Raw genomic sequence first — 26,191 nt, 5'->3', positions numbered from 1 at the left:
GCTGCAGATTCTCGCCAGGTTTTGTTAAGTGCCCGTATGCGTCGGGAAAGTCATTCAATGCGTGGGAATACTGACTGTGAAGGGTCCTAGTACAGTTATGTTGCCGAAATCGGGCCGGAACAGTTGAAATTCAGCCAAGCTTGTGCGGGGCAGCTTGTAGGGAACCACAACGTTTATTCCCTCTATTAAACAATAAACAAATACCGAAAGGGGCGCCTAAGTTAGGGGCCAATCTGGTGTTGGTCTTCTCATACAGGTGCATTCTAGCACCATGTATCCCTTTCCCCTGTGTTGTGTCTTGAAAGTACAGGTAAAGTGGGCAACAAATTAAATGGGTGAAAGCAAATAAGGTTTAAGTCTAAGGTCTACCGCCCTTTTTGAAAGTACAGGCCGGTTTCACCCATGGGCTACTTATATAGCAAATATAAGCTGGATCGAGCAATGTCAATTAGCCTTCCACAATCCTTGATGATAAAAAGCCTAAAAGTCACTTATTGAGAAATTGACTTAAGAGATCGTCCACATACGGTACCATGCCTACATGCTGAAATGTCTGTATTGTGCAAGAGAGGGTATGCAACTACTACCGGCCTGGGCATGCACGTCCTGCTAGAGGCTCACAAAGTGCCAAGCTAGGTCCTACGCTAGTCTACGACTGACCTAGACTGTAGCAAAAGCTTATCCACGTGGCACAAGTGCAATGCGCATGTCACACACACAGACACACACACACACAGCACCAAGTACCCAACGTTTCCCACCCCTTCTCATCAGCATTTTCAGCCCTTTAGCACCAGCGTTTTCAACATGGAGCATCTTAGTTAGAATTCAGCCAGTAGTCCAGCGTTTTCAGCATGCAAATTCCAGTCCCTTCATCGCCAGTTAGTTGCAATCAGAGTCATCAATCACAAGCATTTTCAGCATTCAGCCATAGGCTCGTCGTCATCGTCATCGTTATCGTCATCGTCCACTGTCGTCGACGTAGCACCAAGCATCTCTAGCAATACCCGCAGTACCAAGCACCAAGTAGTCGCAGTACCCAGCACTTAAGCCTCTCAAGTACCAAGCATCCACCAATGTATCCAATCCTTAGGCTCAGCAGTACCCAACATCAGTACCCATTAGCATCTCAGCATCTAGATCATTGTATTAGCATTGTGCAAGTAATAAAGCAAGTACTTGCTCTGGCAACAGAGAAAGGGGGCCCTTGAGGGTGGTTGGGACCCGACATGCCGTGTCGTCTCTCTTTCTCTCTTTGTATCTCTCTCCGTCATTGTCTTCATTTTCAATCTCTTTCAAGTGAAGTAAAGGAACCCTTGTGTTTGTGCGGAGTACTAGATCTGAGCTAAATCCTTAAACACTTCCGCCGCACCTAACACTAGAGCTATAGATAATTGGCCAAAGTGTTAGTTATAACCGAGATTCTAAGAGTGGGCTCTCCAAGCAAGCTATACAATGCTTGATTTAACATAAAATAAAGAAATACCGCCATGAGTGCCTAATCATCTCCAAAGGGAACTCTATATCTCTGAAAATCTCTTGTGGATTTAAAATGTGAAGCGTTCTACAATTCTTTTAGTCTTCGCAATGATTTTATCATTGGCGCGTGGTGTCAGCCGGTTACAGATGCTATGATGTGGTCCAATGTTCACCAGTTGCCGGCCATGAAGTCATAGAGCCATGCATCTACAAAATCTACAAGGCCATGGATTGCACGATCAAGAAGCTCGAGGAACTTGTGCACATGTGAGCCATGCACAATTGACCAGGCTTTAGTGAGTGTTCATGTAAGTATCTTTGAAACCCTCATGTATATGCTATTCCTAGCTATGCCAACACTTTTATTTTAATTTTATGATTTTTCAGGCTTGAATTACTCGGGCAATCATACATGTCCAAAATGTGGTCCTCAGCTTGGCTTCCACCGCTCTAATCACCAAGCTTCCACCACTCTAATCATTTGAGCAAGACGGTTTACAAGGAGCATGGTAGATTTTTGCTTGAAGGACATGAGCTACGTGGACCAAACATATGCAAACATGACATGCATCCATTGAAAGTGAGCGATTGGAAAAACATGTGGCTAGAGAGGGGAGATTCGGCATGAAAAAACTTTCTATTTTACATGAACTCCCACATTGGAGTGACCTTCTAAATCTTTGTGTCATGAGGTGGAACATCTACTACTCTCACCTTCATGTAGGTGTTTTGAAGGAACAACCAAAAGAAGGCGAGCAAGGTATGGCGCATTACATTGGAGTACCTTGTGTTTGATCCTTCCACTAGGGGCACAATTAGAGATCGGCTCTCTCAATAACAATAGCACAAAGGTTCGTTCAAATGTCTAGATGCACACGCGGAGCGCTTCAAGATTGGGGCTATGCTACGGTGTGACGACTATGGCCCTAAGTTGTAGCAATTGGCTCTTCATATTCTGAGCCACGCATTGAGCTCGAGTTGCTTGGAGCAACTTTGGACCATCTACACTCAACATTGTCTCTAGAAAGCGAAACCGCCTTTGAGTTGCGCGCGCACACACACACACACACACACACACACACACGAGGTATGGAGAGAGAAGGTATGGACATCATTCAAAACATTTCAATATGCCAATTGACTTCTCCAACAAAAAGGTTCTATCATATGACCGGGCAATGCACTCTAGTTAAAAAGGTCTCTAAGGTATGCAGATTTTTGAAGTTTCTCATTTAATCTTGGCAAACTCTCTAAAGGGGAGTATGTGTTAGACTTACACCACTCTGCTGCTTCACAGGTCTAGGACATACTTGTACGGCTAGTATGTCTCCGGGCTGGCCACCCATAGTCTAGGTTGTACCTGGTCCGGCGGCTCGAGTTTGGGGCCGGCCGCCCACTTTTGTCCGGGCACCCACATATATTTCCACCAATCAGTTTTTTGTTGGGTCGTGGGGATTTTTATGAGGCTTTGCCCTACCTCCCCTTGGACACCTATTTATAGGGCCAAGGGGGTACCCACTTCCATATATCTCACATCTCAGAGAGATCACACATCTGATTGTATTGGGTCTTCTACTCTGGTAGTCAGTGGGGGGCTGATCGCCCCCTCTTCACCATCTCTGGCGTTTGTGTCTATTGTCTCTCTCTCTCTCCACTCTCACGCTTCCGCACACGCGCACTCTCACATGGTATGAGAGCTCAGGCATCACATGGTATTAGTCGCCAGGGCACATGGTATCAACAGCTTCAGGCTCTGCCTATTCTGAGGCGCTACATCGCATCTGGTTCTTCTCCCAAGGGTTTCGTCGCTGGAAATGCCCCTCCTCCATTTGCGTTTTTGACCTTCACCTGCGTTTTTGGATTTTCAACCCATATTCGGCGGTTTTATTGGTCACTTTGTGTCGTTGACACCTTCCACAAGTTGTTGGGCACCTAGGGTACCCATCAAGCCTTTGCTTTTTCAGCAAACAAAAGGTTTTTGGTGGCAAAAAAAAATGCAACAAAAGTGGGCTACAAAATGACATACGTTTTTGCAGCAAGAGAGCAACGCTCAGCTTCTGGACCACGGATCTGGTGCATTGCCGGTGAGTATCCTCTCCGTCTTCATCTTGCTGTTTTCTCTGTTTTCAGCCCATCTAGGCCTACACCCTCTGCACCGCTCCGGACCCTGCCGGGAGCGTATGAGCACACTGAAAATCGCTAGACAGCAGTGTTTTCATCACCTCACAGTTGTGTTTTTGGGTGGACAGCACACAATTGGCTTGTGGTTTTCATAGAGGATGAAGTTACCTCCTACCAGGACACCATCCGTGGTGGTCCATGCGGTCTCTCAGTGACTGCTGCAATACACAGTATTTTCAACATCGGCTTGATTATCTACGGGCGTACGATCCTTGGGAGACCCATTCATTCCAGCCATCATTTGGCGGTTGCGCACTCCAGAGGGGGTGGTGACTTGTGGTTTGCTATGGACACACCTATGCACTAGTCATAGGAGTTCACACGAAGTATGGCCATGCTCATGAAATATGGGATTCCGACACTCCTAGAGAAGACACCACCATCTTTGGTGGACAAACACTTACCACTTGACCTCGACACATCGGATCACTTGCTTACACAGAAGCATCTACATGGACTCAGGGAGAGGATCTTGGATCTCTTCTTGGACAAGTTCATTGCTTGGATCTACAACCTGGTGTGGGACTTCAGTTCTTTGGACTCTCTTAGAGAGCTTACCCGTGAGGTGCGGGAGATCAAGCATCCCGCGACTACATCCGGAGTCACCGAGAGCTTGGCTTGGATAGTAGTGCAGTTGCTCTTCTACACTCCTGATCATTTGGATTGCTACCTTCAAAGTTGCTTACACTCACCCTCGGTAACCTTGCAGCAGACTTTCCCCCCGACTTGGGCAAAAGGCCACGCCCAGCTCATTCACATTGAGAGCCACACCGAGTTCAGGTTTGGTGGCATTGTTGGTGCGGATCCTGTTTTGGTTGACACCGGAGGATTGGAGGCAAGAGATATAGGCAAGACGACGCAGACATCTTGGTCTTGCCTTTTCCTCTTTTCAAAGGATCTCACAGCGCAGACTTCTTAGTCTGGCTTCTCTACTTCTACAAGATGATCATGGTGCAGACAGCTTGGTCTGACCACACCTCTTCTCAAAGGCCCTTCACAACGCAGACTGTTGAGTCTGGCTTTCCCCTCATCTTCGATTACCCTACCTACTGACAAAGAACTATCCGGTGGTGGTCCGTGCGGTCTTTTGGTGACTGTTGCAGCTTTCGATGAAACAAGCCTGTACTTTCAAAAAGGGCGGTAGACCTTAGACTTAAACCTTATTTGCTTTCACCCATTTAATTTGTTGCCCACTTTAGCTGTACTTTCAAGACACAACAAAGGGGAAAGGGATACAGGCTGCTAGAATGCACCTGTATGAGAAGACCGACACCAGATTGGCCCCTAACTTAGGCGCCCCTTTCGGTATTTGTTTATTGTTTAAAAGAGGGAATAAACGTTGTGGTTCCCTACAAGCTGCCCCGCACAAGCTTGGCTGAATTTCAATTGTTCCGGCCCGATTTCGGCAACATAATTGTACTAGGATCCTTCACAGTCAGTATTCCCACGCATTGAATGACTTTCCCGACGCATACGGGCACTTTACAATTGCTGGCGAGAATCTGCAGCACGCCGAATTCTCGGTTTTCTACCCCGAAAATGCGCCAGATCACCTGTACAACGGTCCCCTCGCGTCCCCGAACCTCCTGGGGGTATTAGGGTCCGTTTAGGGCCAAAACCCTAAACCTGCAAAACTACACAGCAGGCTGTAATTTACTGTTTCGGGCTCCATTTCGCGTGCCAGTCGCATCCGTAGCAAGTCCTCGAACTCCCGCACCTGTAGGGCTACTAGCCCTTTGAATCGGACAAGATTTCTGGCATGAAACCTCTCCGAATTCACCTGTACCTGCGGGGGATTGGCCGCTAGTTAATCCAGTACCTGTACAAGAGGCTCTTGCCTCGGCAATCGCGCATGAACCCACACAACTGTACATTCGTCAATTGAAAAGCCCACTAGACGGGCATAACATACTGCCATAGGGAAGAGAGAGGGCAATGCGTAGCGTGCAGGGCATCACTCCTGGCACCGCACTGTACATAGGAGGGAAAGGAGGCACTCCATAGCTCTTAACCTGTGACAGGAACTTGCAAAATGAGCCTCCCAGCTATAAATTCAGCGCCACTTCTTCTTGCATGAGGAAAGTGCACAGAAATGTGCCACTTCGCACATTTACAAGCTATTTCCCATTTCGGGGTTGCCGCCTAAAAATCTCCCAACCGGTTGCCCAGTTCACTTCACAGCAGAGTAATAAAATGTTCCCCTTGTCATTCCGGACGTAATGACGCAAACACATTTTCAGGTCCCAAAATAGCAGTTCCCTAAATTTTAGGAGATGTTGCCATTGTATCTTTCTCGGTCATCTGACCCCCTTTGTACACTGCAGCCACACCCAGAATTGAAATGTAGCCTTTGTAGCAAAGGATTCCACTTTGGCTAGTCAATGACCCCACTTTGGCTAACCATAGTCCTTGTCCAACCTTAGTGCTGTCTTGCCCTCAGGCCTCTACTCCCTCTGGACAGTTCCACTCTAGCTATGCAATGCAAGGCAATTAGATTTCCCGAGGGGTGTTTCCAAAAAGTGAAAGTAAATAAATAATAAGAAAGAAATCAACAAAAAGGATAGATAGTAGTCACACGCTGGTTAAATACCACCCTCTTTAAATTTCAAACGTCCTCGTTTGCATCTATGTCGTACACGATCACAGTCAACACTGATGTATTCAACACCTTGTCGACACATGTATTGCCTGTGCGTGAACACTGTCCAAATGACATAGTGGTAGCTTCGCACTGTGCCATTGCTTTGAGTCACTAACTTTCCAATGACAAAATGGTAACCACACATTTTGCCACTGTCTTATAGTACACGTTGGGCCCAGTAACACTTTCGAGCATACCCAAACCGACAGTTTAAGAATGCAATTACACATGTACCCTTTAATAGAAGCAATTACTGTATCCTTGACAAAGTGACAAGAAATACTCACTTCTATAGCACTACCCAAACTTTTGGACATTCCATAAGAGCAATTGCCAAATTGACAATCTGTACAGCTCTAACATTCATGTAACATGTATTTGATTTGAGCTCACTTTAAATACCATGTACATCATTTGTTTCAGAAGCCATTGTCACACTCACAATCCATGTAGCCTTGAAACTCAAGGGGTCAAGGTAGGTTGCAAATCGAAGGCTTCAAGGTAAAGTGAGGACACAGTTGGTGACTCTGCAAGTTCACCTTCTTCCATCCACTTAGCATCCATTGGTGGATAGTTTCTGAACTTCACCATGTAACGCCTAGCAACCTTGCCTTTCACTTTTCTTTCTTTATGTACCAAGATCTGTTACGGGAGCAAGATCTCGTCAAGTTCCTCGACTTCCGGCTGATCTTCAACTGGCATATCCTCATCACCCACATAGGGTCTGAGAAGACTCACATGGAACGCATTGTGAATCTTCCAACTCTCAGGCAATTTCAGCCTATATGCAACATCACTGATTATGTCGCACACATGAAAAGGCCCATAGTAACGCATGTTGGGCTTTGGAAACAGTCTTTCCTTGCCCTTCATCTTCTTTAACCTTGACTCTTGCAAGCATAGAAGCACCCAATCACCAAGTGAAAATACCACTTCACGACGGTGACGATCAATTGCTTTCTTTTGCTTTGCCTGAGTCTTTTCTAAGGCCACTTTGACCTTCTTGTACATTTCATCCATGTCCTGAACATACTTATCTGCTTCCAATATCTTGTCCTTTGTATGCAGTATGGGAGAAACTTTCTTGCCACCTTCAACTATCTCAAAAGGTGCCTTGCCAGTTGATGAATGCACTGTATTATTGTATGCATACTCCACCAATGGCAAATATTGCTCCCACTTTCCTTTATGCTCTCACACATAGCACTTTAGCAGATCTAGGACAATAGAAATTGCTTCTTCTGACTGCCCATCTGTTTGAGGATGAAATGACGAAGAGAATTTGAGCGTTGTGCCCATATTCTCAAACAAGCCTCTCCAGAACAAACTTGTCATGCGTGGATCACGGTCGCTAACAATCGACCGTGGCATGCCATGATACTTGAAAATATTGCTCATAAACAAGCGTGCCATCTGATTTGATTTTATCTTCTTCCTGACAGGAATAAAATGAGCTTGCTTGTTGAATCTGCAAATGATGGTCCAAATACCATCGTTTCTTGTCTTCGTTCTCGGAAGATCAAAGATAAAATCCATAGCAATACTTTCCCATGGTTTATCTGGAATAGGTAGTGGTTGCTATAACCCTGGTGCCTTTTCCCTATCAAACTTGACCTTCTGGCAAATTAGGCATTCTCGCACAAAGGCATCCACATCTCTTCTCAATGTAGGCCAGTAGAAGAATGTCTCAACCGCTTTAACTGTAGCATCGATACCACGATGTCCTGCATACGGTGGGACATGACTCTCTTCCATAACTTTGCGTCGCAGTGGCTTTGTAACACACAATCTGCCATGCATCATCATGAACCCATCTTTGAGAAGATAGTGTTCATGACGTTGTCCATCCATTATCTGCTCGAAGACCCTTGCAAAATCTTCATCATTTGCATACTGTTCCCTCATCATCAAGTTCACGATGATAAGGAATTGACACAGCTGAAATTTGTGGCTTCCTTGACAAGGCATCAGCCACAACGTTCTTCTTGCCTTCCACATGCACAATCTGAAAGTGGAACATGGACAAGATAGTTGCCCATCGCATATGCTTTTCAGATAACTTTGCCTGTGTCAAGAAGTATCGCAAGGTCTGATGGTCCGTTTGGACAACAAAGTTTGCACCTAGCAGGTAGTGTTTCCAACTTAAGAGCGCATGAATCACGGCTTGCAGTTCTTTTTCATAGACGTGCATAGTCTTTTCTGGCCCTTGCAAGATTCTACTCTCATAGGATACTACCCTGCCATCTTGCATTAGCACTGCACCAATGCTACTACCGCAGGCATCGCACTGGACCACAAATGACTTCCTAAGATCTGGCAAGACAATGACTAGATCTGAAGTCATCTTTTTCTTTAAGAGATTAAAAGCTGAAATCTCTTTTTGCGTCCATGTAAAGGTGTCTATCTTCTTTTGAGGAGCATGTAAAGGTGAAGCAATCTCAACGAAATTTCGGATAAACCTTCTGTAATAGGAGTGTAGTCCCAAGAAACTTCAGACATCGTGCACCGTCTTCAAATCTGGCCATGACTTGATCGCTTTAACTTTTGCAGGATCCATTCTGACACCATCCTTTGAGACAATGTGTCCCAGAAAGTGAATCTCTTCCAGAAAAAACTCACTTTTCTTTGCATTGATGAGCAACCTATGACTGCGTAGCTCTTTGAACACAATGGCCAAGTGATGCCTATGCTCCTCTTCATTCTTTGAATAGACTATCATGTCATCAAAGAATGTACCAACAAACTGCTGCTGTGGACGGAAAATTCTGTCCATCATCCTATTGAACGTAGCAGGAGCATTTGTGAGACCAAAGGGCATCACTAAAAATTCGTAAAGGCCAAACGTTGTTCTAGAAGCAGTCTTGTGGACATCGTCTGATCTAATGCGGATCTGATGGTACCCACTCTTTAGATCTATCTTGCTAAACATAGCCGCTCCTTTTAATTTGTCCAGAATATCATCAATTCTAGGTATAGGGAACCTATTTTTGATGGTATTCTTGTTCAGTGCACGGTAGTCAATGCACATACGCCATGAGCTATCCTTTTTCTGCACCAACAACAGAATGGGGATGAACTTGGCTGATTCAGCCCCTTTTCTAATAGCTCCTGTACTTGGCCCATTATCTCTATGTGCTGAGCTGCACTAACCCTGTACGGAGGCTTATTTGGTGGGCTACTGCCTGGCACCAAATCTATCGCATGGTCCTCGGGTCTCTCTGGCGGTAGTTGAGACGGTAATGAATCGGAAAAACAGTCACTATACTGTTGTAAAAACATTGACCTTTCTTTATCTAGCACAGATAAATTTGATTCATCACAATCTGACACTTCACGTGCAAAAACCAAGTACGCAGAAAGATGCTTTTTCATTACAGAAGTAATAGCAGAAGCTGATACAGTGGGAATAGACTCCCCTTTAAGCTTTACATCCAGAATGTGAGTCTTTTCCTTGCTCTGTACAGTGATCTTTTTGTTGTAGGCATCCATGATTCCCTGTACACGAAATAACCAAGGAATACCTAACAACACACCATATCCGTCCAGTGGCATGATGTAAAATTCTTCGGCATCTACATAGGATTGGATATGTAGGCGCAACTTTCCGATGATGGGTGTCACAGCCTCTGTATTGCCAGGACATGCCAAACCTGCAACTGTTGTATACCCCATCTCTTCAGGTCTGATTCGCAACTTTGAAGCCAATTTTGGGGAAATGAAGTTGTCTTTGGCACCGGGATCAAAGAAGATAAGCACTGTTTGATCCCTGACCTTTCCCCATGCTTTGCAAAGCTCACTTGCATCTGAATTTGGCTTGTCGCCCACCATATCTGGCACTAGACCAGCCATGGGCTTCTTTCCTTTCTTGTCCTCCTTGTCTTCAGAATCAGTTGGCCTTTTCTTTTGAGGACAATTGTAAGCAATGTTGCCAGGCTCCTCACATATGAAGCATTTGTTCTCTGACCTCAAGACCTTCTTTTGCTCTTTCGACTTGCGAGGAAAACGTCTTTTCCATTTCTTTGCTGGTCCCGTTTCTGATTCAGCCATAGCTTTGCCTTTCCCTGCATTGGCTCGCTCACTCAATTTTTCTTGGCCGATCCTTCCTTGACGCAAGTATTGAATTCACAATCTTCTCCCTTGAGCAAACCATTGCCAGTGTTTGCTACCTCGATGAGGTGCGTCAAAGTAGTGACTTTGGTCTTCGTGCAATACTTTCTAAATCCTTTGGGTAGGCCACAACAGTATTTTTCAATCTGTTCCGTCAATGGCACAAACCTATAGGAAGTTACTGGAAGTAGAGCTTTCCAAAACTTCCGATTGTAGTCATCGACATTCTTGCAAGTGGCAACATTAAGCTGAAGCCATTCTGTCATGACATCTGCTTCAAAGTCATCAAATAACCATGGTACTGCAAAAATCTGCTTGAAGTAAATCCATGTGGAAGAAGCTTGCTCTTGCAGCAATAAAGTTGTCCACCATTGTCCCGCATTCCCTGTCAAGAAAGTGGCTGCCTTGCGGACCTATGAAGCCTCTGTAAAGTTTCCCCCTGCATAGGCCTTGTCAAACTGCTGGAGGAATGAGAGAGCCTTCTTCTTGTCATCAAACCCTGTAAAGGTCGTGAATGTCACACCTTTGCCACCTTCTTTGTACGGAGTTGGCCTCTCCAACGGCGTTAAGTTGTCATATGGAAGTGACTCAAACATGGGAACATTGTTAGGGTTCATCTGTGTTCCCTGACCGCAATTAAGTTGACCTGGAAATTCCATATTTGGCTGCTGATTTGTAATTCGAGCCATACCAAAATTTGCCGGTGGCATCCCAAATTGGCCTTGAGTGCTTTGAAACCCTAGTAGCATGCCCGTGACACCATACATGGGGTAAGGCATCATCGTTTGAGCACCCACGAACATTTTTCCTGGCGTGTAAAACTCATTTCCAGGTGCATGACCAGCCATGCTCTGGAATACCGATCCACCTCCAAAATAGCCAAGGTGTACTGAAGGTGGTGGGAAGACCTGTTGCATAGCCTGTAGGTTGCTTCCCTGCCCATTAGAACCAACTATAGGCTGCTGAAAAGTGGCTGGCTGAACTGGTACAGCTTGAAAGACTGGCATCTCAACCACCTACTCTTGCACCTTAGGCACAGGTTGTGGAGACTGCATGTTCTCCGTCAAGTGTACAGGTGTTTCCATTGACTCTACAGTATGAATCACCTGTGCTCGAGCCTTAACAGGCTTTTGAATATGATGCAGTTTCCCAACTTGCTGAGACGGAAGAGAAGGTTGCAGAAAGGCTAAAAACCTCGGGTTCTGCATTACTTGTGTGAACATAGCCACAGCAATAGCCAACTGGGTCCTGAATATATCATCATCCGTCTGTGGTGGTCTTGAAGACTCACCCACTTCATGTGTCTGTTGACCCTGTGAAGAGGAAACCTCTTCAGTCACATCATCTGGTCTGTCAGCCATAATTGCAATTTCTTGTGTCTGGTCTATGATCCCCTGTGTCTTCAAGCCCAAACTGACCAAGGCTCACTTTTATGGGAAAAAGTGATTTAATCCCGACGACGGAACCATGAAACCGGCCTGTACTTTCAAAAAGGGCGGTAGACCTTAGACTTAAACCTTATTTGCTTTCACCCATTTGATTTGTCGCCCACTTTACCTTTACTTTCAAGACACAACAAAGGGGAAAGGGATACAAGCTGCTAGAATGCACCTGTATGAGAAGACCGACAACAGGTTAGCCCCTAACTTAGGCGCCCCTTGCGGTATTTCTTTATTGTTTAAAACAAGGAATAAATGTTGTGGTTCCCTACAAGCTGCCCCGCACAAGCTTGGCTGAATTTCAACTGTTCCGGCCCGATTTCGGCAACATAACTGTACTAGGACCCTTCACAGTCAATATTCCCACGCATTGAATGACTTTCCGGACGCATACGGGCACTTTACAAAACCTGGCGAGAATATGCAGCACGCTCAATTCCTTGTTTTCAGCCCCGATAATGCGCCAGATCACTTGTACAGCGGTTCCCTCGCGTCCCCCAACCTCCCCGGGGTATTAGGGTCCGTTTAGGGCCAAAACCCTAAACCTGCAAAAATACACAGCAGGCTGTAATTTACTGTTTCGGGCTCCGTTTCGCGTGCCGGTCGCATCCGTAGCAAGTCCTCGACCTCCCGCACCTGTAGGGCTACTTGCCCTTTGAATCGGACGAGATTTCTGGCGTGAAACCTCTCCAAATTCACCTGTACCTGTAGGGGATTAGCCGCTAGCTAATCCAGTACCTGTGCAAGAGGCTCTTGCCTCGGCAATCACGCATGAACCCACACAAATGTGCATTGGTCAATTAAAAATCCCACTAGAGAGACATAACATACTGTCACCAGCGTGTGACTACTATCTATCCTTTTTGTTGATTTCTTTCTTATTATCTATTTACTTTCATTTTTTGGAAACACCCCTCGGGAAATCTAACTGCCCTGCATTGCATAGCTAGTGTGGAACTGTCCAGAGGGAGTCCAGGCCTGAGGGCAAGAGAGCACTAAGGTTGGACAAGGACTATGGTTAGCCAAGTGGGGTCATTGACTAGCCAAAGTGGAATCCTTTGCTACAGAGGCTACATTTCAGTTCTGGATGTGGCCGCAGTGTACAAAGAGGGTCGGATGACCTAGAAAGATACAATGGCAGCATCTCCTAAAATTTAGGGAACTGCTATTTTGGGACCTGAAAATGTGTTGGCGTCATTACCTCCGGAATGACAAAGGGAACATTTTCTTACTCTGTCGTGAAGTCAACTGGGCGACCGGTTGGGATATTTTTAGGCGGCAACCCCGAAACGGGAAAATGCTTGTAAATGTGCCAAGTGGCACATTCTGGTGCACTTGCCTCATGCAACAAGAAGTGGCGCTGAATTTGAAGAGGAGAGAGCCTCATTTTCAGATTTTGTCACAGGTTAAGAGCTATGGAGTGCTTGCTTTCCCTCTTATGCACAGTGCGGTGCCAGGAGTGATGCCCTGCACGCTACGCACTGCCCTCTCTCTCCCCTTTGGCAGTATGTTATGCCCCTCTAGTGGGCTCTTCATTTGACCAATGTACAGTTGTGTGGGTTCATGCGCGATTGCCGAGGCAAGAGCCTCTTGCACAGGTACTGGATTAGCTAGCGGCTAATCCCCCCGCAGGTACAGGTGAATTTGGAGAGGTTTCATGCCAGAAATCTCGTCCGATTCAAAGGGCAAGTAGCCCTACAGGTGCGGGAGCTCGAGGACTTGCTAAGGATGCGACCGGCACGCGAAACGGAGCCCGAAATAGTAAATTACAGCCTGCTGTGTATTTTTGCAGGTTTAGGGTTTTGGCCCTAAACGGACCCTAATACCCCCAGGAGGTTCGGGGACGCAAGGGGACCGCTGTACAGGTGATCTGGCGCATTTTCGGGGCTGAAAACAGAGAATTCAGCGTGCTGCAGATTCTCGCCAGGTTTTGCAAAGTGCCCGTATGCGTCGGGAAAGTCATTCAATGCGTGGGAATACTGACTGTGAAGGGTTCTAGTACAGTTATGCTGCCGAAATCGGGCTGGAACAGTGGAAATTCAGCCGAGTTTGTGCGGGGCAGCTTGTAGGGAACCACAACGTTTATTCCCTCTTTTGAACAATAAAGAAATACCGAAAGGGGCGCCTAAGTTAGGGGCCAATTTGGTGTCCGTCTACTCATACAGGTGCAATCTAGCAGCCTGTATCCCTCTCCCCTTTGTTGTGTCTTGAAAGTACAGGTAAAATAGACGACTAATAATGGGTGAAAGCTAAATCAAGGTTTGAAGTAAAGTCTACCGCCCTTTTTGGATTGAACAGGCCGGTTTCACATACTGCCATAGGGAAGAGAGAGGGCTGTGCGTAGCGTGCAGGGCATCACTCCTTGCACCGCATTGTACATAGGAGGGAAAGGAAGCACTCCATAGCTCTTAACCTGTGACAGGAACTTGCAAAATGAGCCTCCCAGCTATAAATTCAACGCCACTTCTTGCATGAGGAAAGTGCACAGAAATGTGCCACTTGGCACATTTACAAGCTATTTCCCGTTTCGGGGGTTGCCGCCTAAAAATCTCCCAACCGATTGCCCAGTTGACTTCACGGCAGAGTAATAAAATGTTCCCCTTGTCATTCCGGAGGTAATGACGCAAGCACATTTTCAGGTCCCAAAATAGCAGTTCCCTAAATTTTAGGAGATGCTGCCATTGTATCTTTCTAGGTCATCTGACCCCCTTTGTACACTGCAGCCACACCCAGAATTGAAATGTAGCCTCTGTAGCAAAGGATTCCACTTTGGCTAGTCAATGACCCCATAGTCCTTGTCCAATTGGCCTTAGTGCTCTCTTGCCCTCAGGCCTGGACTCCCTCTGGACAGTTCCACACTAGCTATGCAATGCAGGGCAGTTAGATTTCCCGAGGGGTGTTTCCAAAAAGTGAAAGTAAATAAATAATAAGAAAGAAATCAACAAAAAGGATAGATAGTAGTCACACGCTAGTGACATTCGGTAGCTTCTACATTGCAGACTCTTTAGTCTTGCTTTCCTTGATTCGGAGGAGTTTATGGTGCAGATTGCCACATCTTGCCTTCCTGGAGTTTTACACAGCTTAGCTACCCTGGGTTAAAAGTTCATGCATTGACAGGCTTCCAATCATTCTCATGAAGGTTCCTGGGCTTCTCCATTTTCTCCAGACGGTTTGACTACAGACACCACAGATCCTAATGGGCAGGACACTTGCAAGTCTATTGGCACTTCTTTTACGACAAGGAGTTGTTTTCACACTCAATTCAGGACCTTCACGTAGTATATTCACCTTGTATCGGCAAAGTACAGCAATTTACTACAGTGCTCGTGACGGCACTTTACAATGGAGATTTCTTAGCTGTCGTGACACCCCAAACTGCTGCTACACTCGCACATTTCGCCGGAGTATTGTCCTTCAATGGACATCACAGCAGACATCTTCATCATTTGCCTCACATCTTCGGCTTCACGCGGTTTGTTCAGCATCAGGTGCTGAGAGGGGGTGTTAGACTTGCACCACTCTGCTGCTTCACAGGTCTAGGACATACTTGTACGGCTAGTATGTCTCCGGGCTGGCCACCTATAGTCTAGGTTGTACCTGGTCCGACGGCTTGAGTCTAGGGCCGGCAGCCCACTTTTGTCCGGGCACCCACATATATTTCCATATATCATTTTTTTGTTAGGTCGTGGGGATTTTTATCAGGCTTTGCCCTACCTCCCCTTGGGCACCTATTTGTAGGGCCAAGGGGGTACCAACTTCCATATATCTCACATCTCACAAAAATCACATCTGCTTGTATTGGGTCTTCTACTCTGGTAGTCAGTGGGGGGCTAATCGCCCCCTCTTCACCATCTCTGGCATTTGTGTCTACTGTCTCTCTCTCTCTCCTCTCTCATGCTTCTGCACACGCACACTCTCACAATATGGTGAGACTGCAGATGATAAGTTAGGAAAAGGAGAACACATCCTTGGTGCACTAGTTGTTCTTTTCCCTGAACTATGCATTGGCTGATTTAGAAAGCTCTTGCACATTCACACGTCCATAAGTCCTTGTGTGCATAGTTGAATAGAACACCTGGCTGAATAGTGTGTCGACATGAGTTCAAAACAGTGATGCAATAATTGGGGTAGGCATCTGATCAACCACCTTTTGTTCAATCACAATTTGGATGCACACTGGCTCAATTGACCCGAAGAGCCTCATTGAGTCTCGTCTTAACTTACACACTTTTTGCCCAAAGTCACTAAATGGTGGCCTCTCCCTTCATTATCTTACAAAGGTCGACCAACCCTTTTTATTTTTTTCTTTTGTAGATTACCTAATCCTTCAAGACACAAGGAGACTAACAGAAAGAGCACTGAACATGCACCATCCATGCACAAGCACTCATTGAAAATGATAAGCTAAGAATAACTAAGCCACCAAAAAACGGGTATAGAACTGACCGACAGCTTTCAAGACTGCTGCAAGCGTGTCTTTCGGAGGTTGTTTTCCTGAACACTTCCGTAATGCAGCCTGGTTTCCAAAGCCCTTATGAGACTCAAAAATATTCGTCGCCTCTCCAGCTTCCACTGACCCAGTAACAACACCCTCATTTTCTTTCTCATTCATTGCTCTTGAGAAGCTTTTGACTCGAAAGCTGAGGACCCGCTTCTCATGCTTCTCAATTATCTCACTGGTGAAAGCTTCCTCAGATAAATCTTTAAACAGATTACTAATGCCAAAAAGTTCGCCTTTATAGTCTTTTGAATCCTGCATGGTTATCAAAATCTTCATAAGGAAGTTTCCACCAATACAAAAGTCAACCTAAAGAAATAAGAAGACATTCTCAAGGTCAAAGAAATCCATACTTACAAACTGGGAGAGAAGACACTGAAAGAGACAACAAGACTTGTTCTAAAACACAGAAACCCACACATCAGGGATTCTTGTTTTTCTAAAACCACACAATAGGGACAAAGGACAAAGGGGCACCTACTTCCAAGTACTTGCCCAAGAAACAAGGTAACTTCAGGCAAGAGCCAAAGTAGGCATCCACCATGGACAACCATTGACGGCACACAACTGGAATCCTCCTCAGGACCCACTTGAGGAGGATGGTTCACTAGAGTTATCAAGGGCAAGAGCACTATAAATGCAAACACACAATGTGAGCACACGTGTCCTTTTCCTATGAAGCCCGACAGTAAATGTCGCTATATGCACACAAGCTTTACCATAAGGCTAACCCATTAAAGACTCACTAGAATTTTTCAATTATAACAAAAAAGATAGACCACAAATATATCAACCCAACCTGAAAGAAACAATCTCTTATTATGCTATTCATCTTTTAATCGTGAACATTTCTATAAAAGCAATAAGCCAAAAAACTATTCACTTGTTTGATAAGCAGGTTTTCATGACTACTTATGCAACTTTGTTGTCGTACTTCTGTTTACCTGTACTCCCTCAAAATAACGTTTCTCCAGGTTTCCAGAAACAGCAATGTTGAAAAGTTGCTGCTTATAGATTTGTCGAGAGTAGACAAGCTCTTCCAACGAACCAGCAGCAAGAAGTCGATAGACAGTCACATGGCGCCTTTGGCCGAAACGGAAAGACCGATCTTGTGCTTGCAAGTCCTGTGCTGGATTCCAGTTGGGATCAAATATAACCACTCTGTTTGCGCTCACAAGATTTAATCCTAAGCCACCAGCCCGCGTTGAGATCAAAAAAACCTGCAAAATTGCAGCAAACTCTTACCTCAAATGAGTTAATCGTAAGCACATCAAACAAGCAAAAGCAAAAAATAGTAATACGTAGACCCGGCATGATCACTACTTGTTTGCTTGGACTGCGGTTGAAATCATCCACCAGAGATTGACGCAAACTCATGGCAGTTGACCCATCCAGACGCGAAAAACAGTAACCTTTTCTGATGAGAAACTTGTCCAATATATCCAGCATCCTGTCATGGAGAGGCAAGAACTACCAGTAAGCAGACATAAATCAGAAACAAATATGATTGACAAACAAGCCCCAATACAAGAAACTTAAGGCTTATCCATATCCTTTATTCAGACAAGCATAAAAACAGTCGAAAACTAAAAGGCAATAAGGAAACCACTGCAGACAGAATTTTCTCACCAATGGTTCCACATACCTTACCGAGTAACTAAATAGTAACACTTTGTCACCCTGCTGCATCCAGTGTGCTAGCAAAAGCTCCAAAGCCCTCATCTTTCCGCAATGCTGAGTGTCACTTAAGCCTAAGAAGCTCTCTTCCTGAGCAATACCTCCAACTAGCCCAGCATCCTCAGCTAAAACGAGCTCTGCCAGCAACTCATCTTTCTTTCGCTTCTCAGGATCATCTTTAGAATTTGGCTTGATAAGCTCTAGATGGTTACTCACCTGCATAACATTGGGACTGCTTATTAGATCTTTTAGTAAAGAGCACCTCCTTTGCATAAGCTTTTAATTATGTATGTACCCACTTGCTGCAGCTTCGTCAAGCATGGCAAAATCAAGCAAAAAGGGCAAGAATCACATCCATCCACACTCTCTCTGTGCAAGTATTGCCAGATGATACCCTGGGACACAGTGCGAAAGCAGCATTCTGCACGAGTAAGCGGACTTCCACAACTGCAGGGCTCGTCCTTTCTTGTAAGGCTCTGAAAGTCAGGGCTGGCAAGCAAACGCTTGTAAACTCTGCATTGTAAAGGGCTCATTTCACAAAAGATAACATTATCCTCCTTGCCCATCATTAGATGGCCAATAGTGCCATGCTTTTCTCTCCGCAGCAAATGGTTCTGGAGAACTTTAGCTAAATGATGCCTTCTCTCTTCTGCTATTCTAACAAACCGCTCTGGTGCACTTATTCGTTGACCTTGTTTTAAGGGCTCATCATAATACTCTCTAAAATGCTCTCGACTTCCAAGGCAGTTAGAAGCTGCCCAATCAAAGACATTAAAAAGATCCATGAGTTTGTTTTGCATTATTGTTCCTGTGAGGCCATACCTCCTGTTTGTTTGGACCTTTGAACAAACTTTGTAAAGGTCTGATTTGTCATTCTTGAGACGATGGGCTTCATCAACAACCATGCAATCCCAATCGATTGTGTGAAGGCTCTCACCGTGTATGCGAAATGTGTCAAAACTGGTAAGAACTATCTGCAAACTCCCTGACTCCAGTTTTTTCAAAACCATCTCCCTATGAGCACCATGGTAAATTGCAACCTCAAAGGTCCCCCATGCATGAAATTCCTGCTCCCAGTTTCTCAATACTGACGTAGGAGCTACAATTAGGGCTTGCTTTCTGTGTTTATGTAGTTTGTCCTCATTTTTCATCTTGCCACAAGTGTCTTCACTCTGTAAGACGGCAGCTAGAAAAGCAATGACTTGTATTGTTTTGCCCAGCCCCCTGTTCACAGTTAAAGAACATCAGATGGTATACATGAGAAGGCACAAAGCAGTGGATGCACTTCTGACATAACCCCTTACATATCATCTCCAAGCACACCACCCTTGTTTGTGCGATACAAACGGTATAGAAACCGAACCCCTTCCCTTTGGTGCTGCATCAAACGACCATTGATTGAAGCTGGCACCTGCATTTGTGTCAAATTGGATCTCTGATAACAATCATGTCTTGGCATACTGAAACCAAAAGTTATATAAGTAATGATGTAAGGATGAGCCTGACCTGCACAACGTCCCCACCATCCGAATTAGTGCCTTCTCCTTTGGGTGGCCATAGGATCAGAGGCTCCTGCAAACCCTCAGATTGAGATTGTATGAAAAGGCCGGCCTCGCTATCACCTTGAGTTTTGTTTGCAGCAAGATCATCGTCCGCGTCCTCGCCAATATCCAAGCAATCATTGTCCAGCATATTGCTATTACGAACATTGCAAAGCAACCCATCAACAAAAGGGCTTTCCTCTGCTTCGTTTGTGGAAAGAGGATTAGGAAGAGGAAGGTCAAAAGGATCGAGGACAAGGGATGGGGCGTAATCAGAGAGCTTCCTTCGTTTTGGAGGGCGAACATGCGAAACAAGGGGTGGGCTACAATGGAGAGGACGCAATGAGAGAGCAGAAGGAGGAGCAGGAACAAGAGCAGATGGAGGAGAAGCAGGAGTGGGGGGAAGCGAGTCACCTACAAGAGTGCACTCCAGATCGGCAGCTTGGCGCTCGATGGTGGCCATCTGGTCCCTCAGCCTGCCTTTGGGTGGCTTGCGGCCCTGCCCTGCCACTGCCCCAGTCAGTCCTACGCTTCTCCTGCTCCATTGCGGCGACTCTGCCAGAAGCAGCGTCTCCTTGAAGTCTCTCAATGACATCTCTTCTTCGTTTCAAAATCACCCGCCCTCTGCGTTTCAATAGTTAATAACTGAGGCCTAAGTTCTAATAGGACATCAAACTTGCTAATACTGTCAGTCGCGCGTTGTGCAGTCGGGAGGGGGAGGGCACACAGCCGGATCAGCGTACTTCCGCCACGTGTAAGGTTCTGTTGGGGGGGGGGGGGGGGGGCTGTACATGGTTAACTATCGATGGATTGTTGAGAATTAGAAATAGTTTGTTTACATACAGTAGACTGGTACAACTAAGCCCGCCTCCCCCTCTCTCTCTCTCTCTCTCTCTCTCTCTCTCTCTCTGCGTCGGTGCTCTCTCTGTCTCTGCGTCAGTGCTCTCGGAGCTGCAGGCCACACTCGTCGCTTGAAGCTGTTGCTGACGCGTGGTAGGGAGGGGGGCTCGGAATCCCTCCCCCCTTTATAAGTAGTATAGATTGTAGTGTAGAGAGATGCAAAAGTTAACTTAAACTACTGTTTCGGTCATTGAGTAGGAAATTGATTTGAGTGCACAAGGCAAAAATAGTTGTTTTGTCCAACTATAGAAAAACGATGTGAGTAGTTAACTATAATCACGCAATGACAAAATGACACAAACTGCATACCATGTATAGTGCATGTCATACAAAAGTGCCATACAGAAGTACGGTGGAAAGTTGACTCTGTGTCTCCCCATAAAATAATAAGGAACGGAAGTCGTGCCTTGCCCTGTACTCTAGTTGTGCAGTTCAAAGACATGGAAATGTGGATGCAAATGACAAACCTTTACGACTTGTTGACATAGAGTTTTGTATGTCAATTTGTAGATGCTCTCATTTTTATTTGCTCCGCTCTAACCATCTCATTTTTCAACATATAAATGCGAAGACCTTTTTTCGCATGTATTAATAGCTTTGACCCTTGTCCAAATGTGGTTGCCTTGCCAAATGTAGCCTTCTTCCACTCCGGCATGTCATATATAGAGAGTTGTACAACATGAAGTTCATGAGCGACATGTCGCTCTCGTGTTTCTAATCTTTTCAAAGACAATTTGGGATGGAATCAAGAATGGTCCTTTGCAATTGCTCTTGCAACTATCTCCTCTCTTTGGCTACAGTAGATTATGTCATTGCAGTTCTCTGAAGTGAACCATTTGGATTTAATACAATTTTCACAACTATCATCAATGGAGTACCTTGTTTGCCCTCTTAAGAAGGCTTGTTCGTCCTCATTAAGCTCAATTTCAAGCTCCTCTTCAGTGCCTTTATCTGTATACAAGAGTACACATCCATCAACATCATGATTGGGATCATGCTATTAGTTGCTTAGCTTTCCCTCTCTCAAGTGAACTCATTCTTTGTAGTGGTCATCTAGAAGAGCCATTTTCATCCTCCTCTACGATGATAATCCTAGAAAGCCCTTTGTGTCATGTTGAAGGTCGATTCATCAGAGAGATTAGATTCCTCATCCAAAGAGATTTTTTATGTCGGTAGAAGATCTTGCCGTGTCTTTTGATCCACGTCGCTCGTGGAAAGGCGAATGGTATTCCTAGTCATGGAAACAACTTGATCCCTCTTCACAACAATCATACGTTTAGAATTTGTGACATCTGCACAATCCCTTTCTTTTGATCATGAAATCCCACAATCATACATTTGGTAATTTGTGGCCCTTGCACAATCCCTTCCTTTTGATCATGAAAGCTCGCCATCTACACGTTTCGCAATTTGCGACACCCACAATCCCTTCCTTTTGATCGCAAAAAGCCTATAAGCTGCACAAAACATCCACGATTAATGACAAGTGTATACCTACCTCAATAAACATTGACTAGCTCAAGGTCCTATGATTGAGGCACTTTTAAAGAGCTAGGATTTCTATCATATATTTATCCTTCTTGCTCCAGTCTCCGCTTTCATCATCGTCATCACTACCAGCATATCCATTGTATCTATCCCTTTGATCATCATGCTCTTTGTGAGCCATTCAATCGTCATGGCTATAATCCCTTATATATTCATCCTCTCTGTCGTAGTCTCTCCGGATTTCATGTCTTGATCATGTTTACCAAGGAAAAAGCTCATGCTGCACATTAAATTAAGTTGTAGTGCTCACTATTCTTTTTACTTGGTGAGCCCAAGGTTCTTTTTCCAATATCTGAACGCAGAAGAAACCATGTGGCACTATATTTAAATTTTAAAACAAAAACATTACTGCCACGAAAAGCTCTAAATAAATGTATCACTACATAATTAAATTCCTGCTATCCATCTTGCCAACCTCCCCGAAAGGTGTGGTTTATTCACTGAGTAGATCAATGCCTGGTGATCCACATGAAAGATTACCCTATTTTCCAATAGGTAATGTCTAAACTTTTGCAGTGCATAAACTATTCCCAAGCACTCCCTCTTAGTAACTATGTAATTCTTCTCTGCAGGTGTCAATACCCTACTTGCATAGTAAATAGGTCTAAACCAACCTCTACTGGTTTCTTGCATTAATGTTGCACCCACTGCTACATGAGATGCATCCACAAAGATGTGAAATGGTAACTTCTAATCAGGAACAATCAACATTGGTGCTACAGTTAACATGTTCTTAAAAATCTTGAATGCCTTGCTCTGCTCTTCTCCGTATCCTTCTTTGTAAGCTTCATTAATGGTGTGCACACATGAGCCAAATACCTTAAGAATCTGTTATGCCACTTGACTTGCCCCAAAAATTTGCTCAATTGTTTAATTGTTCTTGATTATGTTGCCTTTCTAATAGCTTCCACCTTTCTTGGATCAATAGAAACCCGTCTGTTTTGACAAGGTGTTAGCAGCAGCAAGCCGGGCCCTTCCAAACCCTGGCTATATTTCGCAGATCATCAAGCTGGAGGGTACTTCGAAAGCTTGCCGACGTGATGAGCACTCTCAAAGAAAACCTTCCCAAAAAAAGAAAGACCTTGAGAGGTAGCGGCAAGTGGATTCGTGCAGCGCAGACCCGCATGTGAGCGCACTACAATGGAGGTTAAATGACGGAGGCTTGTGGGTAGCTTTGGGGGTGGTTTGGACGGGCAAAGAGGCAAAGGGCCAGGAGATCACGTGTAGCAGGGGCGAGAGGTTGAACCAGCACTAGGAGGCAAAGCCGCGAGGGTGAAAGCAAGAGGTGGGTTGGAGAGAGCGTGAGCACGTGGATGTCATAGGCGAGCCTGCGGGTCTGGATAGAGAGTGGAGGTCGTGGTTGAAGAGGTTTCGTAGGTCAGAGAGACAATGTAGGCCAGTTCAGTTTGGGGAAATGCGCGTGCGCAACCAGGCATGAGATGGGCTCGAGCAGAGGCGAAACAGGAGACGGGCTTACATTCGGAGAGGAGAAGAAAGGTTCAAGAAAAATAAAACCTTATCTTAAGCGTTACAGTCAATGCACTCAAAGAAGGCTAAGCTATTGTCCAATGAATATAGTGCCTTCCGCTATGGGGACACCGACCTAGAGATGCCCATTATCATGTGCAGTTAGGAAGCACGATACATAACGCGGGTTAGTCAACAAGGAGACAAGAAGACATAATTGCTAATGGAAGCGTCTTACGAGAGAGAGAGAGAGAGAGAGAGAGGGAGAGAGAGAGAGAGAGAGAGAGAGAGAGAGAGAGAGAGAGAGAGAGTGATCTGAGGACATAAAGCATAAAGTTACATATGCGTGTTTTGTGTATGGCACGGAGGACATATATTCACAACACTGCATGTTTCAATTACACAAGTGCGACTCCAGCTCGACAACACTACAAGGTTCGTTATCTGCATCCAATTTAATATGCGCATGTGTTTGCTTGGCGCAACACATAAACGCTACGAGGCAAGGCACGGCTTCCCTTTCTTATAATTTTTTGGGAGAGACCATAGTGTTAGCTCTCCACCATACTTTTGTACAACACCTCTGTATGACGTGCATTGTATACTTTGCACTTCCAATCTGTGACGTTTCATTGGAAGATGATATGTTAAACTATTCACATTGCTTTTTTGAAGCTTGACTCAAATATCGGCCTGTAGATTGGACAATCGAAAAGCAGTAATATAACATTGTAGGTTAGTAAAGCACCTCATTTATTGTTGTAATTCATTCATGCTTTATCTATTTGCTTGTTTTAGAATTTTCCACATTACTTCCTTTGCTTCAGTTTATTTGGATCTCGTTTTCAAAACTATACACTCGATGTAGATCAGCATCTGCACATGTTAGTTACACACGCAACTCTTTGCATACGGTTGCTAACCAACGCATGTGATGTATTACTATAGTGAATACACAAGTAGTGAATGCATGTGGTGTATCACAATCGTGAATTGACCTTGTGCATCTTTACTTTAGCTCTAAATAATTGATACCATACTACGTGTCTAAATAATTGATGTCGCACTATATATGTCCTCGTTTCTTCCGTACTAGGTGTCAGTATGAAGTTATCAAGACCTATACAATTATAGGCCAAGCATCAATAAGCTAGGGATCAAACTACAGCCAACTTGAAACTAGCTTATCGTCCATATGCTAGGTCATGGTTTGAAATTACTGCATTGTATAAAAATTGGAGCATGCAATGTGACATCTTTGCTCACAATCTAGAAATATGTCCCTCCTACAAGACGACATACCTCACATATATAACGATAAATGAGGTCCTTAAACAAATGAAATAGACACTCCTGCTGCTCTCACTTATGTATTATCGTTGGGTGCTTTGCTATCAGAGCGGCAACAACAAGACTTAACAGCATTGCATCTACAGTCCATTACCAGTTCAAGATACCAGCCACGAATCAAGAGTATCTTCTCTCTATTCATGAGATCGATGAGTGATATTTGGACATAAAAGAGGCAGATATTATAATTATAGACAAGCTATCCATGTTAATCGATTCAACCACTTTTGACCTTATTGTAAGACAAAATATCAACGTAACAAGCAATACATTGGCAAATTCCTTCAACAACAAATGTGTTCTCTTGCTCGGTTATCTTGCCCAACTACCCCCGGTTTGTAGTTACGCACGGGAGCTTTGTAACACATGCCATATCACAAGCTCGGTCCACTGGCTACTTGTGCAACTTTATACAAGATGTCATGCTTTGTAAGACATGTAGATGAATCAAACCGACATTACAAAAGTTGAAATGAAGATGAACGTGGGTAACATAAATGTCCTTCAGTAGTGGCTCCTAGGACATAAGTTCAATGAGCTGGATTCGATCACAATTGGCATGTGTTGCATGATCATTGAAAACAGTGACTTGACGTCGATGCGGCAAACGATGCAACATGCATTATCGATGCCATAACACAAAACACAAAACGGAAGTTACATGTATCACTGTTCTCATTAATTGTACCGAGAATAACTACAAAAAAAGAAAGGTAAAACACAAATAACTACAAAAGAAGAAAGACAAAATAAACTCGACATCCACCTTCAAAAATGCGAGCCGACGTTCTGTGCTACCAAACCATTCAATGAAAAATTCATCAGTAGAAAAAACATTCATCAGTAGACTTAGTAGTACAACCTCGCTTGGATATCATCTCAACTGTAACCATCCCTATAAACTCTAATAATTGACGCACTTAACTTTGTCTCCTCCCATAAACATCATAGCATTTTTCAAATGTATATCCTTTTCATACAGTGCCGCCCTTGCCAAATTAGTCATGCTCTTGTTCCCTTCAGTGCTAGATGCTAAAAGTCAATTTGCATATGTCATGTTATATTCTATAGATGTTATATAGCAAGGCCCACCAAGCAAGGCTAGTTATTGAGTTTTCAATTGTGCAACGTTTTTGAGCCGTGCTTTGCACGAGAAAAAATTTGACACAGTACTTAGGAAGCTTGGTGCCATTCTCTTTGAGGCTGTTGGCAAACATTTCCTACTTTTGAGTAAGGTTGATTATGAGCTCTACTCAGCAAGCAGCCGATGTTGGCTTCTAGCTCTGTGCAAGACTTTGAAGCAAGGAATAAGTACTCTAATGCTTCCAACCTCATTTTCAACCTTATGCTAGTTGTGTGATGG

The 26,191-nt window shown here is 44.6% G+C and overlaps 1 protein-coding gene across 2 annotated transcripts in view; it reads right to left on the bottom strand.

The window, feature by feature from the left end:
* The window catches only part of SWI2 (switch 2), a 59,981-nt gene extending 39,681 nt beyond the window's left edge, over window positions 1-20,300 (bottom strand). The window contains exons 1-7 of one of the 2 annotated variants that reach the window (XM_086489014.1): window positions 19,529-20,299; window positions 19,327-19,433; window positions 18,322-19,246; window positions 17,991-18,238; window positions 17,669-17,795; window positions 17,290-17,565; window positions 16,294-16,600 (exon numbers count right to left, since the gene is read on the bottom strand). In XM_086489014.1, coding sequence (XP_086345140.1) covers window positions 16,294-16,600; window positions 17,290-17,565; window positions 17,669-17,795; window positions 17,991-18,238; window positions 18,322-19,246; window positions 19,327-19,433; window positions 19,529-20,158 — 2,620 coding nt within the window. In that variant the 5' untranslated portion in view covers window positions 20,159-20,299. Of the gene's footprint in view, window positions 1-16,261; window positions 16,601-17,289; window positions 17,566-17,668; window positions 17,796-17,990; window positions 18,239-18,321; window positions 19,247-19,326; window positions 19,434-19,528 lie in introns of those variants that run through there. The other variant, XM_086489015.1, reaches the window with a different exon arrangement.
* Between the last annotated feature and the right edge of the window lie 5,891 nt (window positions 20,301-26,191).

This window comes from Adiantum capillus-veneris, chromosome 18, assembly GCF_014529385.1.
Source record: "Adiantum capillus-veneris isolate H3 chromosome 18, ASM1452938v2, whole genome shotgun sequence".
In the NCBI taxonomy this organism is placed as follows: domain Eukaryota; kingdom Viridiplantae; phylum Streptophyta; class Polypodiopsida; order Polypodiales; family Pteridaceae; genus Adiantum; species Adiantum capillus-veneris.
Note: the sequence above shows the minus strand (reverse complement) of the source record. Positions and strands in the feature narration are given on the sequence as shown.